The 26,430-nt window shown below is 32.8% G+C and overlaps 1 protein-coding gene across 7 annotated transcripts in view; it reads left to right on the top strand.

The window, feature by feature from the left end:
* JAK2 (Janus kinase 2) overlaps positions 1 to 26,430 on the top strand; it is a 116,974-nt gene that overhangs the window by 64,043 nt on the left and 26,501 nt on the right. For all 7 annotated transcript variants that reach the window (XM_019645921.1, XM_019645920.1, XM_019645923.1 and 4 more), the window contains 12 exons: positions 6,870 to 7,191; positions 7,992 to 8,111; positions 11,785 to 11,942; positions 12,801 to 12,912; positions 14,989 to 15,175; positions 16,142 to 16,269; positions 18,562 to 18,696; positions 19,725 to 19,812; positions 22,606 to 22,733; positions 23,534 to 23,672; positions 25,325 to 25,476; positions 26,116 to 26,266. In XM_019645921.1, the coding sequence (XP_019501466.1) occupies positions 6,870 to 7,191; positions 7,992 to 8,111; positions 11,785 to 11,942; positions 12,801 to 12,912; positions 14,989 to 15,175; positions 16,142 to 16,269; positions 18,562 to 18,696; positions 19,725 to 19,812; positions 22,606 to 22,733; positions 23,534 to 23,672; positions 25,325 to 25,476; positions 26,116 to 26,266 (1,820 nt within the window). The remainder of the gene's footprint in view (positions 1 to 6,869; positions 7,192 to 7,991; positions 8,112 to 11,784; positions 11,943 to 12,800; positions 12,913 to 14,988; positions 15,176 to 16,141; positions 16,270 to 18,561; positions 18,697 to 19,724; positions 19,813 to 22,605; positions 22,734 to 23,533; positions 23,673 to 25,324; positions 25,477 to 26,115; positions 26,267 to 26,430) is intronic.

The following is a 26,430-nucleotide window of genomic DNA, read 5'->3' as shown; positions in this document are numbered from 1 at the left end:
GTCTCTAAGAGTGTTCTTATTTTCCTGAGTTAGTATCACCTGCTAAAATGAAAGATTTTGGGGCTCTAACCCAAGAATTTGGATTCAGTAAATCTGAGGTAAAGTCCACAAATATGAATTTTTACAAGTGCTCCAGGAGATTTTTTTTTAAATTTTAGTTTTATTGAGGTATAATTGACGTATAAAATTATAAAATATTTAAAGTACTTCATGGTGATTTGAAATATGTATAAAGGATTTCCCCGTGTAGTTTAGTTTATTAACACATCTATTACCTCATATATTTATCTTTCTTTGTTGTCTTTTTTTTTGGGGGGGGGGTGAGAACATCTAAGTTCTAGTCTCTTGAGCAAATTTCAGTTTTACAATATAGTGTTATCAGTTATACTTGCCATGTTGTATATTAGATCCACAGACCTTATTCATCTTATAATTGGTTCAGCAGATTTTTATACAGATCCACATTCCACATTCTCCAAATTATTCTTCTGCAGTTGAATTTTGACAATCACGCCAAATATAATTTTTTGAAACATTTTTAAAACTGTAGCCCAGCTTTAAATGGCTGTGAAACTTCTACTCTTTTTAAAGGTATATATGAATATGAATATATATATATGTGTGTATATACACACAGATAGTTTTTTAAATTTGAAGACTAAACATGTGTTTTACATATTATATACTTACCAAATTAAAAGTTTGAAGGTCTCATGGATCTAGTTAAGACTCCCTTTATTCCTTGAACACCTTCTCTCAATAATTGGCTTCTGTCACTCCTTTCCTGAGTACTGTCAAAACAGTTCATATGCAATTTGCAGGGAATCAATTTATTTGTTTCCTTCTTTGGTTTTAAGTATTCTTGTTTTGTTTTCAGTTGTCTGTTAGACCTTAACTTAAAGGTGTGGGGGGTATGATTTCAGGAACTCACTGAGGAATCGAAAAGATTCCAAAGCCCAAAGGTAAAACAAAAACATCTCTGTTTCTACTAAGGTCTTGATCTCTATTAAAATGCAGACACTTCTCAGGATATTAACTCATTTATTTGTTCATTCATTCATTCATTCATTCATTCATTTAATAGCTATTTATTGAATACCTGCTGTATGCCAGACCATAGGAGAACAAAGTCAAGGGAGGAGTATCTGACATATCATTAATAGAAACTGAAGGAATTGAAGGGAACACAGTTGAAGAACTGAGAAGCTTTGAACCACTGAAGATGAATTTTATAAAAATGAAGGCATCTCTAGGCTTATGTTATGATGGAACACTTCTGCTTTGGAGATCGTGATATTGTCCAAAGTCTTGGCACAGTCTTTTTGTGTAGATTGTGGTTTCTTTGAGGTCAGGAACCATGCCCTCTATTCTTTCCCATACGTTATTTAGTCTAGTTCTAAACCCAGTGAATGTGTAGTAATTGTGTTTCTCTGGTTCTCTCAACCACGATATAAGTGCATCTGTAAAATTCTGCATACCTTTTTTTTATTTTACTTTTAAAATTTTACAAATATTAAACATACATTATAAGGGTCCATGATACTTTAAAACAGCTTTATTGAAATATAATTCACATTACCATACAGTTCACCCATTTAAAGTGTACTTCAATATTTTTTTATTACCGAGTTGTAAGGGCTCTTATATATTTTGGATACCAGTCTCCAGATGTCAGTTATCATATATATGATTTGCAAATATTTTTCCTATTCTGTGGATTGCTTTTTCACTTTCTTGAAAGTATCATTTGCAGCACAAGAGTTTAAATTTTGAAGCAGTCTGATTTATCTATTTTTTCTTTTGTCTCAGATACCATGAATTTTTTTTTTTAAGAATTTTTATTGGAGAACTGGGGGGATGGGAACAGTGCTGGGGAATTGGAGGAAGGGGAACAGACAAGTTGCTGTCCTTTTGTTCTTCAGTCTAGTTGTGGAGGACGTTGCTTCACTGGCCTAAGTTGGCACCATCATTGCGCTCTTCCCGGGCGAGGCAGATCAGTCGCCGGCTTCTGGACGGCCGCTCACTGCGGCTGCTGGCTACACACGGTAGCCCATGGCAACCCACTGCCACAGGGGCTGCAGCCTATGCCGTCGCCAGCGACTCATGGCAGCCCAGCTCTAGGTTGAGCTGTTGTTCAGCATCTTAGCTGTAGAGGGCAGTGTCACTGGCCCTCATATGTGGGATCTGAACCAGGGCCCTCTGGCGTCCCAAGCCAGTTCTTAACCATCGCGCCACTCGGCCGGCCCAGATACCATGAAATTTTGATATTAATTAATAATTTATGCCTATCCTGAAGCAAAAACATGCCTGCCTTGCTTTCCTTCTTAATATAACTCACTGCTTTCTGAATTCTCATTTAGTGCTCAATTCTGAGAAACAGTCAAAGAGCTCTACTCAGTGTAAATACTCAGGACTAATGGGAAAATAGATATGAAAACAGAATGATTAGTTTTTGACAAAATGATTAGATTTTGGCAGAATTAAATAAGCTGATTTGTTCCCAGAACTATCCAGTAGGGTGTGGATCTCTGGTTAGTATAACTAAATACATGTTCTTTTCCAGAGTTAAAAAAAAAATACATGTGAGTTGCATCTCTTTGTGTCTGTGTTGTGCATTTTGTCTAGGTATGTCTATGTCTGTGAATACATGCCTCCATGTGTGTATACGCACCTGCATATATATGTATTTGTGCATGTGTATGTATTAGGTACTCATTCCTTTGTATTTCAGTTCTTAATTGGATATTGTAGCTTAGGTGTTGGAGTTCAAAAAGTGAAGGAAACGGGCCGGCCGAGTGGCTCAGTTGGTTAAGAGCTCACTTCAAGAGTTTGAGCTCTAAGCAACAGCGGTTTGATTGCCAGCCCGAGCTGAGCAGCCGCTGAGCTGCCAACAGGGGCTCAGCTTAAAAAAAAAAACGTGAAGGAAACGAAAAAGATTTTTCTGTTTTCATTCTTCTGCTTGTTAAAATCCTAAATTTGCTAAAGAGTGGGAAGAGATGAACTGGAGAATGAAGACTTTAAAGGAGTCTGCTGAATTTGCAAACACTAGGCCAGGGCAAAGGACTCTTACATAGCAGCTGAGCTCCATAACCTCATATCACTAGACTACCTTTCTAAACAACTAAGCAAATACTAGATTTCCCAGTGGCCTACTCCAATTGTAATAGTAAGTTGAAGATTTCACTTCACAGTACAAAATCTAGTATAGTTTCTAAGGAAAGGCTCAATTTCAGAGACTTTTAGAGATTCTTTAAAAACTCAATATAAGAAAAGCATTAGGACAAATGTCTTTATGCTTCAAAAGTTAACAACTTGTGCCTCTTGGAAAATTGTAGTGTTTCCAACCAGTCTGGTTCTGATAACATGACACTGAAGTGTATTCACCATATTCAAGAACCACACACTCCTTTAGTATTCCCAAAGGATGGGATGTCTGGTCTTTTATCCTAGGAATCAAAATGGAAAGCCCTGTTGTATGGTGTTATCTTAAACTCCTCTTTTTATCTTCAAATAAGTTTTCCAAAGCCTTATTAAATCAAGTAGCCATTGGTGTTTATGTAAATTGTACTTCAAATTTAGTAATGCTCTTGGTAACTGATGTTTTTGACAGAAGTAGATAAAGTAGGAATCATTTGCATTCTGTTTATATTTTTGAGTCTTCATTGTTTATTCTAAACTTTCTGAGACTGTCTTATGCTATCCAGACTTTTATTAAATTTTATTGTTTAGTTGCTGTGAAAAGGAACAGAGTGTGACTTTTGAGATCTGAAAAATAAGTAGGATTTTAAAAAAATTTTTGTGTTTTGGGTTTTTTTTTAACTAAAGTTTATTGGGGTGACAATTGTTAGTAAAGTTACATAGGTTTCAGGTGTACAATTCTGTAATACATCACCTATTATCATATTGTGTGTTCACCACCGAGAGTCAGTTCTCCTTCCATCACCATATGTCTGGTAAAAGGGATAAAAAAATAAGTAGAATTTAATGGGTGGAGAGAGGTGAATGATGGAGAGTAGAGATTCATAGAAAAGGCCAGAAGGGAGCATAGGAAGACTGAAGAGAGTCAGTATGGGTAGAGCTCACAGTGGTAGCAGATGAGGCAGGAGCTAGACCATGTACAACCTTAGTTGTGTTGACAAGGTTAAGAACACTATGAAACCATGCAAGGGTATTAAGCCAAGGTGAAATGATAAGATTTGTTTTTCGAAGATCCCCATGACTCCAGTGTAGATAACAAATCAGAGGGTGGTTAGAGTAAATGGAAATGCGGGTTGACCAGAGAGAGTAAGGCCATTGCATTAGTTTCTTCAGGAGATGCAGTTGAATGGGTGAGTAAGGAGGAAAATGGGCAAGAAAGAGAAATATTTAACAGGTAAAATCAAGGGAATATAGTAACGGGTTGAATAATGCAGGTTGAGGGAGAAGGTCGTGTAAAGGGTGATTTCTGAGCTTCTGGGGCTTGTAGAAGTAGTGCTGGTTACTCATATAGGGAATATTTAAGAGGACCTTGGAAGGATGTTTTGGGGACTCATGAGTTTCGTTTGACACACTGAGAAGCTTTTGGGACATCCAGATTAAATGGGTAGATTGATTTGACTGAAAGATAAAGGTCTGGAGCTTAGAGGTCAGGGCTAGAGATGGCCATATCAAAGTCATTTACATATAGAGTATCTAGAGAGAAAGAGAATACATGTAGATAAGAGGGCCCATAGTTAAGTCTTGAGGACCTTTAACATTTAATCACCAGGTAAAGAGGAATGAACCCATAAAGAAGATTGAGAAGGAGCAGCCAAAGAGATGGGAATAAAATCAGGAAAGCTAAAGGGAGATAGTTTCAAGGAGAGAGGGATCAACAGTGTTAGATGCTGCTGAAAAATTACAAGAAAAATAAACATGGAAATTTGGTTTTAGCAACATGGAAGTTTTTCCTGATTTTAGCAAGAGCAGTTTCTATGGAATGATGGAGCAGAAGCCAGATTGGAGTTGAGTTAAAGAGTAAATGAAAGGCAAGAAAATGGAAATGGCTATATAAACTCTTTCAGAAAGAGGTCTTATAGGCTGTCGCTGGATGGAGATGTGGGATAAAGAGATTTTACATTTAAGATGGGAAGACCATTAGTATTTTTAAAACATGTGGATAGAAGAGAAATAATAAGTAGAGTAAAAGTCTTCAGAGGGCAGATGTGTATTAGTACATGTGACAGAAATGACTAGCAGGTTTATACCTCATTTATTAAAGCAGGGGGAAGGAGGAGAGAATGAGTGCAGATGTAATAGGTTTGCTAGCAGGATATTAAAGGAGCTTTGCTTAGAGAAGCTTCTTTAAAGAAAGAGATGACGTCATTTGCTGAAAAGTGAGGAGGAATGTAGCCAAGGTTTGAGGCTGAAGAAAGGTAGGAGATTTGAGGAAATTGGAGGTTTGACATAATTGTGGGACTTGGGAAAATCAGTTGAACAGAGAAATATTGTAAAAGTGATGGTAGAGATGAAAGCCTATTTGAAATTGGTGACTATGAATTTATAATGCAACACATCTACCTTGTCAAATGACTTTCTCCAACAGCTCTGGCTACTTAAGTACAGAACTGAGAGTTCCACGAGGTTGGGGGGCTGGAGGTGGGGAAGATCCGATTTGTTTGTAATCTTTGATGACACCCGTGGAATAAATACTCTCTTCATGGCCAGTTTCAAGGTATCAATCTGATGTCACTGAATGCAGAATTGGGAAAAGATGAGCAGTAGCAAACCCTTTCCACATTCACATATGATAGACTTAAATAACCTCACAAGTGTAGTTAGTAAAATATAAAATAAGCCTTGTTGAATGTAAAATAAATTAGGAAGTGATGTTTTGAGCACTTATTACCTATATTTTTAATATAATTTATTTATTTGTAAGTTTATATAACTTAAATTTTAATGAGGGCTATTTAACAGTCAGCTCAAAATAATTCTTAAAATGTGATAAGCTCTCAGCATGAGCCAGCTCTAGCATTGACTGTAAATACTCATAAATACTCAAATATCATATTAGTATGATAAATGATATCGTGGAGAGGTGCACAGAATACTGTCAGACAAAATGGGGAGCATCTAATGTAGATATAGAAGTCCAGAAAAGTTTCCTGGATTTGATGATGCTTGAGCTGAGACTTGTAGAATGAGTAAAGAGCTAACCAGATAGGAGATGGGTGATGGGAAGGATTAGCATATGTGAAGGCTTGGAAACTTAATCGAGTTGTACCTTCAGAAATAAAATGTTATTCATTTGTCAGATATTTGAGCAGGAGGGAAATAAATTATCTACCTTTTTTAGGATGTTTCACATAGAGATGGAAGTACAAAAGAGAACATTTCCAAATGGAATTGTTTTGATTGCAGATGCATTATTAGGAGTTATTGAACCTGGCCTAAGAAAATAATGTATACAGAAGAAGTATGTTTACATAAGAAACAACAGTAGCATTCAACACAATATAACAATTTCCAGAATTTAGATAAATATTTGTGTACAGCCTCATAGGAAATATTTGCATCACAGTGCCAAAAAAATGGTATGTAAGGTAATCAGAGAAAACAAATTTTTAGACTCCATTATTAATTAGATTAACTCTTCATTTCATTAGGAAAAATAAATTAACACCTCCTATTCTAAACATTTACGGTAACTCAGAGAGAATTTTTATATGTATTCACATCATCAAACAAAACCTTAAAGTTTTATATTGTGTGGATGGTGACGATGTCACCTTTCTCCACTTGTGTGCTATTGCACTTATGTATCACAGAGAAAGGTCGTAACTTCTCTTTTAATTTTGTTTTAGATTAATATTCCAATTTGTTTTGTTTTTCTGTGTGTTTATCCCTAGCTACAAGACATTCTTACCAAAATGTGTTCGAGCAAAGATCCAAGAGTATCATATTTTGACAAGGAAACGAATAAGGTACAGATTTCGCAGATTTATTGAGCAATTTAGCCATTGCAAAGCCACTGCCAGAAACTTGAAACTTAAGTATCTTATAAATCTGGAAACTCTTCAGTCTGCCTTCTACACTGAGCAATTTGAAGTAAAAGAACCTGGAAGAGGTCCTTCAGGTGAGGAGATTTTTGCAACCATTATAATAACTGGAAACGGTGGAATTCAGTGGTCAAGAGGGAAACATAAAGAAAGTGAGACACTGACAGAACAGGTAATCCTTAATGATATGTTCTCATTCTTTGTTAATTTAAATAGAATGGCAATAGAAACAAAATAATTTTAGTTATTTGAAAATTGGTCTTGTACTTTTATTCTTCCATTGATAGAAGTGTAAATTTTTCATGGTGTGAAGCCAGCCAATAAGGTCATATCTGTAGGTTTTTTCTGATTATTCTTAAATGGTTTTTTATTTAATTCTTTCTGACAAAATAATTGGTGTTCTTATAGTTTCAGAAAAGGTATGAATTCTAACAGTGATTTTTAAGGTAGTTTTGTCTCCTTTTTTCTTTTACTATTACTGATACAGGAGGCACAATCATAAAATTTAATTACCTAGAAAAGATTAATTTTAATTGATTTTATGATGATGTATACCTGTTAGATAATTTAGCTTGTCTTAGGTTTGCATTATAAGTTCTAAGTTTGTTTATATCTATGTTGTTCTTAGACTGTTATTAGAAATTTTAAAATTTTCCATCTTCATTCTTTGGTAGTTAAAACTTTCTATTTTCTGGCAATGGTTCCTTTGAATGTTGATAGCATTGAAGGGTACTAGAACACACTTAAGATTTCTGGCACCCTTTAATGCTCTTGTTTTTAAGTAAAAGCAAGATATGGTATAATCTTAGGGTTAGATTATTGGGTGAGAGAATCCTATTTAATGCTCATTTACTGCTATCAGTACTTTTTTATTTTAAAGAATCTATTATGAAGGTTAGCTCCTTTATGTCTTGTTTTAAAATGGCTCTATAGATTCTATCTGTTTTTAATTTCAAATGCTCTTAATTATAGGATTTACAGTTATATTGTGATTTTCCGGATATTATTGATGTCACTATTAAGCAGGCAAACCAAGAAGGCTCAAATGAAAGCAGAATTGTAACTATTCATAAGCAAGATGGTAAAAATCTGGTAAGTTTGCTTTATAACTAAATAATGGCTATGTTGTAGAGTTGTTAGAAATAAGTATTTCAGAATCTTAATACCAAATCATTTTCTTGTAGGAATTTTGAGTATAGTTTTAAATATAGCTCTAAACGTAAGTATCAGTTTAGCCAGCTTTTTTATTACATCTAGCTTTTTGTATCACTACCAACACTATCTTCCCAGAGTTTCTTGTACATTTATATATTTTTCACTCATTTTTATGATTAACAAAGCACCAGTTACTTTTTCTTCACACTCTGGGCTGTGATGGTTCCCTGTTGTAATGCTCATTCCTGACTATAACCTTTTTTTTTTTTACTAATAGAGATGTGCATACTATCAGTCAGACTGCCTAATTAAAGGAAAGAAAGAAACCCAAACAATAATGTCAGGAATTTATATAACAAAATGTAAACTAATCCCAGGTCAGCCCTACCCAAGCAGTAAGGCATGATTGATTCTAAAAGATTTAACCCTTTCTCTTTCTTTAAATAGCTTCAGAAATCCCACTAATTTTAATTGAAAGGAAAGAAAGAATTCCTTTATACTCTGCTCTTAAATTTCTTATTTGGCTCTGTTTTCTTTTTGACTCAGATATTTCTTGACTCCCTGGTTTAAACATCATATTAATTAATCCTATTTATTCATTTAATTTAAGTATCTGTGTGTACTTCTGTGGCCATTTTAGGTTTATATGCGAATTACCAAAATTATAACTAACTTGCAACTCATTTTAGTCAGCACACTTTCCTGTTCTTAGATAAAGATATTATTAATAGTGTGCACCTACTCCCTACTAGACTATGAGCTTCTAGAAGGTAAGGATCATATGTTTTTGTGTGTTTTTACTCCCTGCACCTTGCACAGTGCTCTAGGGCCGAGTTTAGTAAGAACTTGATAGGTATTTCATGGATCAATGAAAGGATAATTAATAATTATTAACCCCAATGTGGAATTTATTGAAATGTTTACTCTATAAATTACCACAAATATACATGTGTATTCTGTAAAGAGTTTATTGATGCTAATGTGAGCATCCTGTAGTAACATGAAGAACTTCTTTATGGGATGTTATTTGGACTTGGCCTTATTTTCTGCCTGCAATACAAAGAGGTTAAGTAACTTTCCAAGGTCACAGTGTTAGTTAAGTGATAGGGCTTATGTAAACCCAAATGCATGATTTGATAATCTAAGCTGTTAATGATGACACTACCTTGTTTGTAGAGTATTCCTAAAGCTCATTAAACATTACATTGACATTTTGTTGGAATTGCTTTAAAAATTAATTTGGGAAGAACTGACATTTCTTTACCATATTACATTCTCTGTTATATTTCTCCTTGTATCCAAGTATGATTTTATGTTCTTCAGTAACTTTGGATAGTTTTATTTATATTGATATGTCATGTTTCTTGCTGAATTTTATTCATGATATGTTATGCTTTTTCTGTTATTTGTGAGGATTAAGAACTTTTTCTCATATTTTCTAACAAGTTATTGCTAGATAGAATAATTAATTTTTTGCTTACTATTACATTTTCCAGTCTGTTAGGTTAATTACACTTTTTTTATTATCCTTTTACTCTTTACTGTGTTATTTTCCTTTCTTTTTATCTTTAAAAAATATGGTAAAATACACTTCACATAAAATTTAGCATCTTGATCTAGCAATTCCATTTCTGGATATATAGTTGAAGGAAACAAAGTCACTATTTTGAAATAGTGACACCCCCATATTCATTGTCATATCCTAGGATGTTATCAATCTTTTCATTTTTTTGTCAAACTGATGGACAGAAATTGCTGTGCTGTTGTAATATTGCATTTCTTTAATTAAAACTTGAGATTGAGCAATTTCTCATGTGTTTATAGGCCAGCTGTTTGTATTTCTTCTTCTGTGGATTGCCTTTTCATGTCCTCTGACTAGTTTTCTATTTTTAACTGATTTATGGCTTTCTTTCCTTCAATGCATATTGGCTATTAATCCTTTGTTATACAGGTTTGCAATTCTACAAGTCTTTTAACATCGTTTATGGTATCTTTTATAGTATGTATTTTTATGGCCTAATTGTATTAGCTAAATACCTTTTATAGTTTAAATACATCACACACTTCTTTTCGTATTATAATTTTTGTTATAGGTCCATATTCTGTGTTCTCATTATGACTAAATATTGATCATTGCTGAGCCAAATAGTATGCTGTGATCACGTTTTCATTATTGTACACCTTTTTGTTCTCTGAAAGTTAACCATGCTTTCTATACTTTTTCCTTTGTATATATCTTTCCTTTGTATGTCTTTCCACTCCCTATGAAAACTTATTACAAAACTTCCCTACAAAAATAGCTCGCTTCTCAATACAGTATTTCACACAGTTAAATCTGTAAAATATATCACTTCTGTTTCTTTCCTGGAAAAGTCCATCTTTGATCAGCGGATTTTACTATCTAATCTGGACTAAATAGTTCTCTAGGTCATGCACAGCTGTAATCTTTGAGCACCCTTTTATTACCCATCCTGAGAATTCTCTTGTCTCTTTATGTTGGATCTCTAGTTTGCTGAATCTCATATTTGCCTTGTTTTAATGGGTACATCCTCCAGTACCTGTTGGTATCTTTATGGGGATTGTGACAAATTAGAAAATGAATTTAGGGAGGATTTTACATCTTTATGATGTTGAGTTTTCCTATACAAGAACATGGCAAATCTTCTATATATTCAAGTAGAAAGTTGAATACCACAAGAGTGTTTTGAAGTTTTTCTAAAAATGATTTTGTACATTTTTGGTTAAGTTTAATTCTAGATATTATATTTTTTGTTGCTATTATACATGGGACTATCTTTTTTATTACATAATCTCATTGATCAGTTTTTATATGTGAAAGATATTGATTTCTGTATCCTGCTATCTTAATAAATTATCTTACTGTTGTAGTTTTACAGTTGTTTTCTTTTGGGTTCCCCAAGTATACAATCATATAATCTCCAAATAGAGAGGATTCTATCCCCTTGTTTCCAATTTCTATGTTTATATTTGCTTTCTATTTCTTCATTATGTTAGTACAATATAATACCATACACTATTAAATAGTTGGCTTTCTTATCATCTTCCTGATTTTAGGAGAATTTCCTTCAGTGTTTTCCTATTAAATAGAATGTTGCATTTTAGACACATATGTTCACATATGTATGCATGATACAATCATAGCAAAGCTATATATGATTTTAGTTTATACTACATACATTTTAATTTATAGCATGAGTACTTTAACCTAATGTGTATATTTGGTATGTAAAAATAAATGCTCTTTATTTCTTATTAATACCATCTTTTATATTAGAGTACAGAGATTTCTAATTGAGATAAATAATGCATTTCTAATAGGGATACTGGAAAATACAGTAAAATTATAGATGTAGAGTGAACTATAACTGGAAAGGCATGATAAGCCCATATTTGAGAGGGTCTTAAATATCAGACACAAGAATTTGTAATTCAAATTGGGCAATTAGGGCAATAAAAGGCATTTGAGCAATTTAGAAGAAAATTAATTTAGGATAATTAATCTAACAACATGGGTGAAGAGAATTTTCAATATGTAGCATGCAGTTGACTTTTTAAATGATACTTATTCTTTTTTCTTTTCTCTGCTTAGGAAATTGAACTTAGCTCATTAAGAGAAGCTTTGTCTTTTGTGTCATTAATTGATGGATATTACAGATTAACTGCAGATGCACATCATTACCTCTGTAAAGAAGTAGCACCTCCAATGGTGCTTGAAAATATACAAAGCAACTGTCATGGCCCAATTTTGTGAGTAACACACTTTAGAACTAAATTTTTAAAAAAGTTGATAAGATATTTTCAAAGAAGGTTTTACACCACAGAGTGATATGCATAGGTTTAAAAGTTTAGGAAAAAAATATCTTAACTGAAGTTTTTTGGTTTTTTTTTTGTAACAAAAGCTTATTTATAATCAGATTAAATAAATAAAAATTGGGATTATTTAGGACATAATTTACCATCTGTATCCTAGTGTGTAATACAATACTTCTAACTTGTATAAGTTTGACATTTAGTTGCCTTGGTTCCTTATAATATAGTGATAAGTGAAGCAGAGATGATTTCTGCTTTCATGTAGATTACATTTTCACCTTTCTTTCAAGATGTGCAGCTTCAATAAAACATATAGCATCTTTAAAAAAATCATAATCTTTGTCACTTGCCATGGTTGTTCTACTAGACTTTGGTATTATATAAAATATTAAATACTGTACATAATTTTTTTATTAGAAATTGCTATAGTGGAAGAGAAATAAGTGTTTTATGATACATTGTATAGTTAAATGAAGTTTTGTGAGAGTGAGCGTAGTTTTAAAAATACTGAATTTGTGATCAGAAGGAAGAAAATTCAAATGAAGGAATTGTTCTTTGTGATTTTGTATGTCCTGTAACACCTTTTATTTGTTTTTAAAGCAATGTAATTGCCTCTTGAATTGTTTAAATGTATTGCAAAATAGTTTTGTGCTTTTTAATATTTTTCCTTACAAGATTTTTGATAAACCTATAAAGTAGAGGAGACTTCTAAAAATTCTGAATTTTAGATTTGACTTTTGATTTTTTAAATGACATCTTGCTATGTTATCATTCACATTACTTCTTTACCTTTAGAATGGATTTTGCCATCAGTAAACTGAGGAAAGCAGGTAATCAGACTGGACTCTATGTACTTCGATGCAGTCCTAAGAACTTTAATAAATACTTTTTGACTTTTGCTGTTGAGGTTAGTATGTCACATTAATTAATGGTAATATCTTTATTTAGTCCATGTAATTTCCTCTTTATGTTTATCTACCATATTTCCTTTTTCTTATTTTTTCTTTTTTAGCTGAGCCATCCTGCCACCTGTTGGCAGCTCAGCGGCAGCTTAGCTCGGGCGGGGAATTGAACCGGCGACCCAGTTGCTCAGAGCTCACACTCTTGAGCGAGCTCTTAACCAACTGAGCCACTTGGCCGGCCATATTTCCTTTTTAATACTCTGAATTATAGCTCTGGATATGATAACTAGCATAATAATGTTTACTTCAGAGATCTGCATATATAGTAAACAAAATATAATTCCTAGGATATATAAAAATATAAAATGATTTGTAATGCCTTTCTGTGTTTTTATTTAGAATTTATTTTTTGATGTTTGAGTGTTACAAGTATGTCAAACTGCATCAAGTCTCTTTTTTTCACAAAAATTGGAAATCTTTACCAAAACATGTAGGACAAAATAAATCAGAAGTAAAGTTTCCTTTTACTAGTAATGGTTACAGGATTAGAGTGAAATAGGGCAATAACAAAGAAACAAACCTTATTGCACTTTTAACTACTGGCTTTCCAGTATTAAGAATAACGATCTACAATGTATGTATGAAGTGTAAAACTACAATGAAACCTCACTATTAATACAGATTATTTTGGATCTCATTTAAGATTGTTTACTGTCCAAAATTACCTAAAAAGATACTATCACTTATAAAGCAGTTTCATGGTATCAGTCTTGAGAAACTTTATCGCAGCTTCCAAAATTTATGTTGCTTTTTAAAAGTAGAGAAAGTAAATATTGTGTTATTCAGTTATGTTAAATTTTATAAAATGCAACCATCTTATTATATTTAGCATATGTAGAGTAGAATAACTATCCATAAAAACAGAAAGTAGGGTACTTCATAACATTAGCATTGTAAAATGCTAATAATCTATCCTAACTTCACAATATCTTCTTACTATAATATACAGCAGTCCATTATATTCAATTATTAAATTAAAATGTATATTTTTTTATGTTTACTGTATTTGCCCAGCCTAAGATGAGGTCTGTGTATTAGGGAATACATGATATATTATCCTGCTTCAAGAAACTTATGTTTTGGAAAAAAAGAAGAAAGTACATCCCAAAAAATACTAAGTTGAGCATTGTAATTATTCAGTATAGACAAATATAGACAGTAACAGAAAGGGTTATAATTATTAAGAAAGATCTTTTGGAGTAGGCAGGACTTAAGATTGACCTTGAAGTATCTAGCTGGTTTTATATAAATCATTCTAAGCAGGTTGAATATGCTTATATGAAGCAGCTCAAAAAAGTAGTTAAATGAACGAACAAGTTCATAGTATATCACATAAGGAAAACATTGAAAAACTGAAAAATATTAAAGTTGCTATATTAGAGACAATTATGCAAATGAAGTAGTGACACAAGGGAATGGGTAATCACCTTTGTTTGTGGAATGAGGTGAGAGTTGTTAGGGAAGACCTCACAGAAAGAGTGATATTTAATTGAGTTTTAAGGAATGAATAAAATTCCATTGCTCAGAAGGAGAGAATGTAGTTTCATAAGTAGAGAGATAACATGTACAGCTATCAAGACATGAAATAGCATAGCATTTGCTTGAAATTGTTTGTCACTTAATATAACTAGAACATAGGGTGTATGTTTGGAGTGGCACAGTTGAGGTTGGAGATGGAGGCAGGAGCCAGCTCAAGGAAGGTCTTATATGCTAAATAAGTTTTAGACTTTATCTTGTAAATGATGGAAAGCTGTTAAGGATGATATTGTTAATTATTATTGCTTTCTTTTTTAATAAAGCCAACTCTTAAGCCATATCTGTAGGTTATGCAATTGTAATTAGATTATCCTTTTTGAGGAACCAAGCTCTTTTCTCACCCTAAACTGATACTAAATTAGTATTTATGATTCAGCTGTCTAAATGTCCTGTTGGTTATTTTTGTTAAGTTCATTTTGTCACAGTAATCACTAAGATGTCCATTGTAATTTTTCCTCCCTCTTTTTGTAATTAAACTTAAACAGCGAGAAAATGTCATTGAATATAAGCACTGTTTGATTACAAAAAATGAGAATGGAGAATACAACCTAAGTGGGACTAAGAAGAACTTCAATAATCTTAAAGATCTTTTGAATTGCTACCATATGGAAACTGTTCGTTCAGACAATATAATTTTCCAGTTTACAAAATGCTGTCCCCCAAAGCCGAAAGGTAAAATAATTTTCTAGTTATTTTAAAAATGCTGGTCATAGATTATATTTATGGTGAGTGGTATCAGTATATTGATTTCAAAAGAAATAGGAAAGAAGCAGCTCTAAAAACAAGTTAATTTTGTCTCATTCTGTTATACAAGCATCCTCAAATAGGATTGTTCAGTTTGACTTGGATAGTCTAGAAGTGACTTGAAATCTCTTAATTCTAAAATGGTACTTAAAAATAATTGCTTGATATAAATCAGTCACTTATTTGTTGAACTGAAAGAAATACCTCACTACCAAATTGTCATATGTTCTAAGTAAAGCTTTCATACTCTTAGAATTTTAATTTCTGTACTTTTAAAATCAAAATAGTAAGGTTGAAAAATCTCTTGAAATAAAGGCTTATTAAAAATTAATAAAATTCCTGAAAAATTATGTGTATATAAGAAAGAAACTGATTAAGATCTATGATTTTTAAAGTAATCAAATAAAAGACCTCAACCTACAAAAAAAAAAAAAAAGGTCAAAATGACCATGAAAGGTAAACGTTTTGAATTGATGTAGGACATCGAGGCTGCCATGACAGCGCAACTAAAGACACTCACGAAAGAGGACTTTCAGAACTGCTTTAGAAAGTGGCAAGAATGGATAAGTGTGTTTGAAGCGAGGGGGAGTATTTTGAGGGGCATTCATGGCACTGTCTTTTACTGTAATAAATGTTTTTAATTTAAAAAAATTATGTTAGGTAAGGAAGTGATTATAATTTTGAATGTTTGAAATAACTGGTTATAGTACATTAAAATTCAGTGAATAAACTCCTAAAATAACTTTCTATGGGGAGAAAAGAAACAATAAGAAGTTGTTAAGCATTTCTTCTATATAGAATACATTTTATTTTACCCTTTTGGAGCAGTTTATATCCTCACTGAGTTTTGATTATATATGCATTTTTTTATTGTTTCTTTAATTTTCTTTACAGATAAATCAAACCTTCTAGTCTTCAGAACCAATGGTATTTCTGATGTACCAACCTCACCAACATTACAGAGGCATAATAATGTGAACCAAATGGTGTTTCACAAAATCAGAAATGAAGATTTGATATTTGTAAGGCATTAGATGATGGCTATTGTCTTTTTTGTCCTTTTAAAATAACAACTGTTTTCTTGATGACCTACCTCACTTACATTCATGTGACATTTGGAACTATTTTATTATAACTTAAATTGTCAAAATTTTAATGCAGTTTAAATATTTTTATTTGTTGTGAAAATGATACCAAACTTGAGTTAGAAATTAGCAAAATGAATTATTCTAAGGGAATTGTATTCTTTTAGGATTTTTAAAATATTTCTTTATCAATCTTAAAAATCTTCTACAAAAGACCTATATATCTTAATTTGCAAGTTCTAGAGAAAGTAAGGGAAATTCAAGGGGTTAAAAATAAAGAAGGAACTGAAAGCAAAGTAATACATAAGAGCTGATGTTTTGGCTGTAGATGATGTTGCGGGGTTGGCATTAGGCTTACTAATCAAGGGGTTTAAAATCTAATAGCAACACAGAGGAGTCAAGTTTTAAGGCTTAAACGAGACCAGAAGTTAAACGTGAGGCCATCTCTGAATAAAGCTAGGACCCTCAAGTAAATATATCCTCAGTAAAACAATATGTGGATTGTGAAAAATTCATCCACTAGCAACAGGATATTAGGAATGTTGTCTGTGTTAGTAGGGCTCTTAGTTAAGAAAAAAAAGTCTCTCCTGAAAATTTGTAAGCATATGCTTCTGAGTTTGGGTTTCTTTATACCACCTGCATGGTCTGAGAAACCAGTGTTACTCCCCTAGTAATACCCTGTGGTGGTTGGTAGAAGCAGAAACAAAATCTTTTTGGAAGAACGTACTCTTAACCTAGGTCACCCAGGATTCCACAGATGAAAGCCTGTAAACATGAGCTTTTAATTGAAAATTTTAAAACATTCAGGGAAATAATCCAAGAGTAAGCAAGAGTCAGCAGACCAACAATCATCTAAATTAGACCTCCAAGTACCTCATATAAGAGACTTTTCAGATAGAGATTATAAAATACATATACAGAGGGTGCCAAAAAAATGTATACACGTTTTAAGAAAGGAAAAAACAGTTAGAATTGTAATAATATATACTGATAACAAAGGATGAATACAAGTCACGTTTGACTTCTGCAATTACAAGCAGTGCTCAAAGTGGTTACCATCAGCGTCCAGACACTCCTGACTACGGCGAACTACTGCTTGAGCAGTGTTGACCAAAGTGTCCACGTAGATACATTTTATGGTTCTCCCGGTATATTTAAAGATATAAAAGGAGTCGAAAACATGAGAAAAAAAAAGACATTATTTAAAAAGACCAAAAAGACTTATGGGGAAAAAAAAGTATAGAAATAAAAAATACACTCATTGACTTTAAAACAAAATGGGAAGGTTAGAAAGCAGATTACTTTGGTTGAAGAAGGAATTAGTGAATTGGAAGATAGATCTAAATATTGTTCAGATGTAACAGATACGAAATAGAAATTACAAAAGAGATGTTAAGGGACACAGAGAGTAGAATGAAAAAGATCTACTGATTTCTGAGTTCCAAAAGGAGACAGTAAATTGAATTATCAAGAATTGTAATGACATGAATCCTCATGTGAATAATAGGAAGCAAAGAGTCGCCAGGTAACCTAATATTACAAAACTAATAATAGTAGAGCTTCAGTTCGAACACAGGCAGCCCTGCTTCAGACTGCAGGCTTTCAATACTTATTCTGTAAGGATATGCAAGGAATATTAGTAACAGTATTAATAGCTAATTATTGAGCACTTACTATGTTTCATGGACTGTACTAAGTGCTTTTCGTGTATTTATTCATTTGTTGTTCATAACAATCCTGTGGAAAAATAATTATCCCCATCCCTCAGATGAGGGAACCAAGGCAACTGCAGCACAGAGAGATTAAATTGCCTGTATAAGGTCACACAATTAGAAGATGGTAATAAGGAACAAGTCAGATATTCTGCTTCCATAGACCGTACTGTGCTGCCTTTCTACTGCACTGTTCAGAAAGGCAAACAGAAAAAACAGATTCACATATAAATAAAGGTAGCTAAACACTGACACTATAAAGAAGTGACAATTATAGCTAATTCAGGGGATTTAAGAACAGGGTGGAACCAAAATACATTTTGTTCGTTAATCCTTATTTTCTGTCTTCTATTACTTTGTAAGGAAGCAGAATTTAATTTGTAGTCTCAGATCTGGATTTAATTTGTAAGAGAAATATTTGCTTATGGATTTTTAAAAACTCTTTGTTATTGAACATATTTCCTGATTCCCACATCTTTCTCCATCTTTACTCATTCTTTTCTTTTTTCTTCCAAAGAATGAAAGCCTTGGCCAAGGCACTTTTACAAAAATTTTTAAAGGTGTAAGAAGAGAAGTGGGAGACTATGGTCAACTGCATGAAACAGAAGTTCTTTTAAAAGTTCTGGAGAAAGCACACAGAAACTATTCAGAGGTGTGTATGTTCTTTGTGTAGTTAATATAGTTTATGATATTTAAAGATGTGATCTCATATGACACAACAGGATCTTTCTGAGAATGCCTTCCATAGATAATTATAGACTATTTTCTAATATTTCCAAACTAATTACTTGAGCATTGTGTTATAGGTATTATTACATATCTGCATATACTGAGGCAGTGGTTTTCAAATTTGGCTTCCCAGAGCTTTGTAGGTTCCACAGATTTCCTCCACAATTTCATCTACTTAAAAAAAAAAAAAAGTTTGAAAGGACTGTACTAAGGAGCATTCTAGGTGAAATATGAATGCCTCTGGGCATCATCCAGGGGTACTAGCCCACAGAAACCCAGCTGCCAGTTTCCAGAGTCCTTAGCATAGCAGTGCATCGTCAAATATCACATAACAAGCATCTATGATATTTAAAATGTCTTAAACGATGTTTGTGGAAGATGATGTGAAACATACAAGCTGAAGAATTGTTCTATAATCCACAGCACCACAGTGTTGGTGATTGTGATCCTCAACAACCATAGCCAGAAAGCTCTAGTCAAAGTTGAGTTGAGTTAGGGTAATGCTGATAACATGCAAATCTCCTGACATAGTTGCCATGATATGTTATCTGCAGAGAGATCATTCTTAATTCCTTAGGAAGTGTTATTTGAAGCTCCTGTCCATTTACTTCAGTTCCCCTCTGTTAGTACCTCTATTCTCTACTCTAGGTGTCATGGGTCTAAGCCTGTTTACCTTCCATCATTCATGGTGCCCTGTACCACTGTTGCCCTCTCTCATTGCTATAGTCTTATTCCAGGCTTCCTCAGAATGAACTCTAGCATTAAGGTTGATGGCAGTTTCAAGTCCATATAAGGGAACCAAAGCACATTGTCACCTTATCTATAGCTCTGCTTAGAATAGGAGAAGGTTACATTTCTCTTATGGCTAAGAGGAACTTTTTGAACTATGCATACTTATACATACAAACAATCATTCTTTTGCATTTTTTATATGGTTTTCTTTTTTCTTAGTCTTTCTTTGAAGCAGCAAGCATGATGAGCCAGCTTTCTCACAAGCATCTGGTTTTAAATTATGGAGTATGTGTCTGTGGAGAGGAGAGTAAGTAAAATCTCTGGCTTCTTTATGTTAAAGTTAGGCCATTTTCAGAACATCCATTTTTGTTTAGATAGAAAATACAATTTCAGGATCATAGTTAGGTATCAGTATAAACTATAATTTAACAAGTGTTAAATATTGTTGAAACTAAAAACATTGTAGAACTATTCAGTTATGTCTTCTAAAAAAGGAAACCAGTGAATGAAATTAAAATGCAGAAAACAGTTCATATGTCTTATGTTAAAATGCTAAAATATTAGAGTTTTAAGTAAACAAATATCTTAGAACTTTTTTCTGTTCGCTATAACACTATTGATTATCACTGGTTCAGCATAACATTGGAATAACAGGCCATTTCAGAATAGTACACATTTATTTGGAATTTTGAAGACAAAACATATAAATTACAGACTGGATTTCTAATGAAACTGGCTGAAATGATTAGTTGTTGATATTAGATATATATGTCTAAATTTAGACTGTTCATAAAAACTCACAAAGTTTACATTCAGAAAATTTCTCTGTAATTCCCCATTTTTCATTAGTAACATGAATTAAATACGCATTCACACTTGTATAACATTGCCTCGTGTATTTAAAAATTGAAAATATTTTCAAAGGCAGTAGTTTTCATATCTGTTCCCTGGAAGTTCTCAGGAATCTCAGGGGATTGATGAAATGAGAGTAAATCTAAATACAGTAGTGGAGAATTCTGCCCACTCACTGCAAGCTATAGTGGTTCTGTATTTCTCTTTTATTTATTAATGTTTTTCATAATTTTTTATTTGGGGGGGAAGAATACACTTATGGAGTTTGAAAACAGTATCATACAGCATTTAATCCCAATTTTTACATTTGCTTATACTTATTTCATTGATTCTGTGATGTACTTTTTTCACATTTAAAAATACCTGAAATTGGGAAGCGTATCTAAAATTGGGATATAATCAAGAGCTTGTCAGTTTAATTGGCAATGTTTTTTTCTTTTACGTTACAAAATAATGGAACATAGGACAACCAGTGGTTGTCTATGAAATATAGTGGGTCTTAAATGCCACGTAAGAAAATTTTATTCAGTTCCTGTTCATTGTAACTCCTAGATCTTTTTTTTATTTTAGACACTTGCCCTGATATAAATTTACCTGCAGTCAGTTCTTTTCTTTTTTTTTAATTAAATGTATTGGGGTAACATTGGTCAATTATTAATTATTGGCATATAGATTGTTCTTCAGATTAACTATGGGCAGCAAAACTTTTATTTATTTTGTTTTTGTTACCCAGCAAGGCCCAAAGGCAACTTTTGACACTATAATTGTTATATACCAAATGTAAACTAAGCTATTTTTAATTTTAGTTCAAGCAGAATTACAATTTGAAATTAGATCTACAGTATGCATTTTAAAGCAAATATCTGAAATATAGGGATGTATGAAGTGTAGGTACTTAACCTACTGGGCCACGGACTAACATGGATTACAATGTGAAAGTCTGTCAGAATTTCTTTACAAATATATTGGGTTGTTTGAAAAGGCATGACGCATTTTTGCAACGAAAAACAGAAAAAATATGTCGTGACTTTTCCGACAACCCAATAATATGTCACGATACCGTGCTTTAAATTTTTACTTGAATTTTTGTGGTTTTTATTTTACCTTAATGTCCCACATTTTAAATTTTAAAATCCCAAATCCTTTATTTCTCATTTATATGACACTATTTATGCTTTAGAAACAACAGAATGACCTCAATAAATTCAAGTCTGAAATCGAGAACTTGAGCTTACTCCATTATAAATTATTACTAGATGACTAAATAAACCCAAAACCCAGTTAATTACTTTATTAAATAATATGCCTTTATGTGTTGTAGAAACAGTCTGGGCCTTCAGGAACTTGGTCAATACTAACAAACGGAATTTTTATCTCTCTCTTAAAGGCTGTTTTTAGGAGCAGACACTTGATTCTCTGACAAAATATATCTTAACAATATTAAAAAAAAGTTTTAAAGATAAAGCAATGTAAAACACCAAGTTTTTGCAGCATAAATTAAAGGAATGGATGCAGTTCGAATTTAAATTCTCCTTTATGCCTCCAATAGAATAGACATTGCTATTAATTTTTGTGTGAAAAAAAGAATTTCAGGAAGTTTTGACTGTCTAATTAGTTTCTTGGAAGAATTAAATATGTGAGAAATTTTCATTTGTTTAAAAAAAACCAGCCATAATTCAGTAATAATACATAGAGGTGTTGTAGAGTAATATTTTATATATGTGTGTGTGTGTGTAATGTTATATTATGTATACTTTTATGTTATATAAATATAATATACATAATATGTAATACCATATATTATAATGTACACTAAAACCTTGGATTGCGAGTAACATAGTTTGCGAATGTTCCGCAAGACGAGCAAACATTTCTAATACATTTTAACGTGGTAAATGAGCGATGTCTTGCAATCTGAGTTTGTTTCCAGAACGAATTATGCTCACAAACCAAGGTATTACAGTATATTATGTTATATATTGTGTATTCTATATAATACATAATTATTTATAATATTGTATATATAAAATTGTTTAGATTCCTAACTCTTACTGTTGTGATGCACAAAAACCCCCAAATAAAATAGTATATAGCTGTTAAACTTTCTTTAAATTAGTGAATTTTATGTAGTTTAATATCTTTTCCTATAATACCAAGAATAACTATATATATATTTATAAAAGTTTAAAATTATATATTTTTTATTATATGTATACTAGAGCCTTATTATTATTATATTTTAATGCAGATATTCTGGTTCAGGAGTTTGTGAAATTTGGATCATTAGATACATATTTGAAAAAGAATAAAAATTCTATAAATATATTATGGAAACTTGAAGTGGCTAAACAGTTGGCATGGGCCATGCATTTTCTAGTAAGTAATTATTAGTATATTCTTTTATCAGAAATTTATTGTTTTACCTTACAAAGTAATGTAGAAAAGATCTTGACCTGGGAACAAGAAAGAAACAAATCTGTAAATGGATGCTGAGTCATTTAAAGTAATCTGTGTTAGTTGACAAAAGGTATTCTTTTGGGCATACATTTATTTATTTAAATCACTTTTAAAAGAAATAGTTTTGTTATCCCATCAGTCTTGTAGAATTGCTCACAGACAACCTGTAGTTTGTGTTACTTGAATTTAGAGGAGTTAACCAAAAATTATGCAGAAACACATTGTGCTAAGTATGAATGGCAGAAAATCCCTGTAGAATTAACCTTGTTATGGTGTTGATGGGCAATTAGAAGTTATGTCCAGTAAGAAAGCAATATTGCTAGAGAAGCAGGATACCAGAGGGCCAGCCAGTGGTCAGATCCCTCAGAGTGCACCTATATTCTGCTGCTGAACAGAAAGATTATTTGTGTCAGCTATCACCTAAAAATAGATACTACTTAAAATCTCAGCTTTATAAAGTACAGTGGCATTGGGTAGATTTAATGTATTTGTTTCATTATGGGTATAGATTATTGTGTCATTTAAAATGTAAAACAGGAAACAGTGTTGCCATAAAATTTTCTTTTATTATCTCAAAGCATACCTCCAAATTAATGTGTATTAATTAATACTATCTTACCTGTTTTTTCTTCTTTAAATCCATTTTGGAGCCTTGGGTATATTACGTGCTCATATATTTGTGGATTGGTATTTGAATGTATGTCATTTAACTTTAATAGGAAGAAAAAACCCTTATTCATGGGAATGTGTGCGCCAAAAATATTCTACTTATCAGAGAAGAAGACAGGAAGACAGGAAATCCTCCTTTCATCAAACTCAGTGATCCTGGCATTAGTATTACAGTTTTGCCAAAGGACAGTAAGTTCAACAGGGATCATATTTAACTTTATTAAGCTTTGCTTAGAGAGTAGCATAAAAAACATGTTGTTAATTTTTCTATATTTTATTGATATGTTCTTGATTAATAATAAAATTTATCTACCATTGTTAGCAGTCTAAATTAAATTATAGTTACGTCCTAGTTTGTCCATTTTTCCTTTGTTATAAGCATGTTACAGGGACTGAAAGAAACGATTTTTAAAACAGTTTTAACTCCTAATTATGTGTGGAAGATCAGATTTTCTCCATTTTTAAAGTGAAATTTTCTAATATCATTCTTTGAGCCATGAGTAAATTTTCTAGATTTTTCTTTCCTTAATCACTAAATAAAAATTTGAGAAGATATATTTATCTAGTTTAATTAGTCAGCTAATTCTGACCTTTAAAAGCTGTTTTTAAAAACCTTTCTTTTGTGTTTCTTAACCTTCTATTTAACACAATTAGTTAAAAGTAAAATTGCGTCAGATAATTGAGAGGGTTTTTTTTTGTCCAAATGTATTATCTTAGTTAATTTCTCTAATTGAATGTTCTTAATTTAGAATAAAAATTGATCAACTTTTGTACATTGATACATGGTATCCTATTTGAGCCAATAGTACTTAAACTTGATGGCTTATTTGACAGTGAAGACAGAGGTAATAGGGCAGAAAATGTTACAGAATCTTAGATCTAGTGTTCAGTGAAATTTTACCCTTTGGAATAGTAGGTGAAAAAGGAGAAAATGTATTCATATGATGAAGGAGAAATGCACCCGTTCTCTTTAATCCCTTAATTTACAACAAAAATATTCACATTGCATTACCAGAATATACCAAAAAATGCAGCAGATTATCCTTCATTCTTGTATTCCTATCTGTTAGTATCTATCTATCTATGCCAGAATACCGGGAGGTGGGGTTAAAGTGCTCCCTCCTTCCTTAAAGACCATTTTTCTGATGGGATAAAAGACCACAGAAACTTTACTTGGGAAATTCCATGATCTGAGCAGGACCTGTATAGATTAATTCCATACCCAGTGTATCTTGCTATAATTTAGTCATCCACCTGCCTGTTGGTTCTTGTTTTTTAATCTACAAATTAGAACTGCCACTGCTATTGAATCATCAGAACAGCTTGAAATGATGCTAACTTTACCTTTACTACTTACACATTGTAAAGAAATACAACAAAAAAAAAAACCAAAAAACAAACCTCAAGAGACAATTTAAGCACAAGTTGTATGAAAAAAATTTTTTTTAATGCAAAACTAATAGGAAAGGGTAGAGAGACACTAAGATTTAATGCAAAGAAGTTTAATTGACCCAGGATATAGTTTTAATTGACCCATGATATAGGATATAGTACAGGTTTCTCTCTTTGTACTACTAATAAATTGTGTGACTTTGTGCAAATTATCCAATCTTTATGGATCTCAAATTTTGTCATTGTTAAAGCTGAGATACTGAATTATGTGATCTCAAAGTTCCATTCCAGCTCTTAAGCGTGTTCATGTGCTTGCATGTACACACACCACCCCCCAAACAAATAATAAAGACCTGATTATTCAAATCAGTTTTAATACTATATGCATATAAAAGAATTGTTTACTTGTTGGAACTATTTAACCATACTTTGTTCCTATCATTTAAAAGTTCTTCAGGAGAGAATACCATGGGTACCACCTGAATGCATTGACAATCCTAGAAATCTAACCTTGGCAACAGACACATGGAGTTTTGGTACCACTTTGTGGGAAATCTGCAGTGGAGGAGATAAGCCCCTGAGTGCTTTGGATTCTCAAAGAGTAAGTTTATATAGACTGCAGAGTTGGAATTAACTCTGTGATCCTCGATATTTCTTTCACATGATTTTATATTTTTTAGCCTATCTAATGTTAAAAAGAAGGTTGATAAAATGTTATACAATTCTCTTTTTTTTTAAAGATTTTATTGGGGCAGTGGGGGAGGGGAACAGTGCTGGGGAATCAGGGGAAGGGGAATAGACAAGTTGCTGTCATTTTGCTCTTCAGTCTAGTTGTGGAGGATGTTGCTTCACTGGCCCATGTTGGCATCATCATTGCGCTCTTCCCGGGTGAGGCAGATTGGTCACCGGCCTCTGGTCGGTCGCTCACGGTGGCTCTTGGAAGCTCACACCAGCTGCCAGCCACTCACGCTGGCTGCCAGCCACACACGGTAACTTATGGCAACCCACTGCAGCAGGGGCTGCAGCCTACGCTGTCACCGGCGACTCATAGTAGCCCAGCTCCAGGTCGAACCACCGTTCACCATTTTAGCTGTAGAGGGCAGTGTCACTGGCCCCCATGTGGGATCCAAACCGGGGCCCTGCTGCTCAGAGCTGGCGTCCCAAGCCAGCTAACTCTTAACCAACGTGCCACTCGGCCGGCCCTACAATTTATTCTCAATGTGCCGTTCTTTAATTACAGAAGCTACAGTTTTATGAAGATAGGCACCAGCTTCCTGCGCCAAAGTGGACAGAATTAGCAAATCTTATCAATAATTGTATGGATTACGAACCAGATTTTAGACCTTCTTTCAGAGCCATCATACGAGATCTTAATAGTTTGTTTACTCCAGGTATGTATTGATGGAGCATTCTTATTGATTCTCTAGCTATCTTTCTATTTTTATTATATTTAACAAACCTTTACTAATTTTGTAATCCCTCCAAGAAGTTCCTTGATGTCTTTTAGACGTTTTTTTTTGTTTTGTTTTTTTTTTTTTTTTTTTTTTTTTTTTTT

Source organism: Hipposideros armiger, unplaced genomic scaffold (assembly GCF_001890085.2).
Source record: "Hipposideros armiger isolate ML-2016 unplaced genomic scaffold, ASM189008v1 scaffold_95, whole genome shotgun sequence".
Lineage (NCBI taxonomy): Eukaryota > Metazoa > Chordata > Mammalia > Chiroptera > Hipposideridae > Hipposideros > Hipposideros armiger.
The sequence above is the reverse complement of the archived record's forward strand: the minus strand, read 5'-3'. Positions and strand labels throughout refer to the sequence as shown.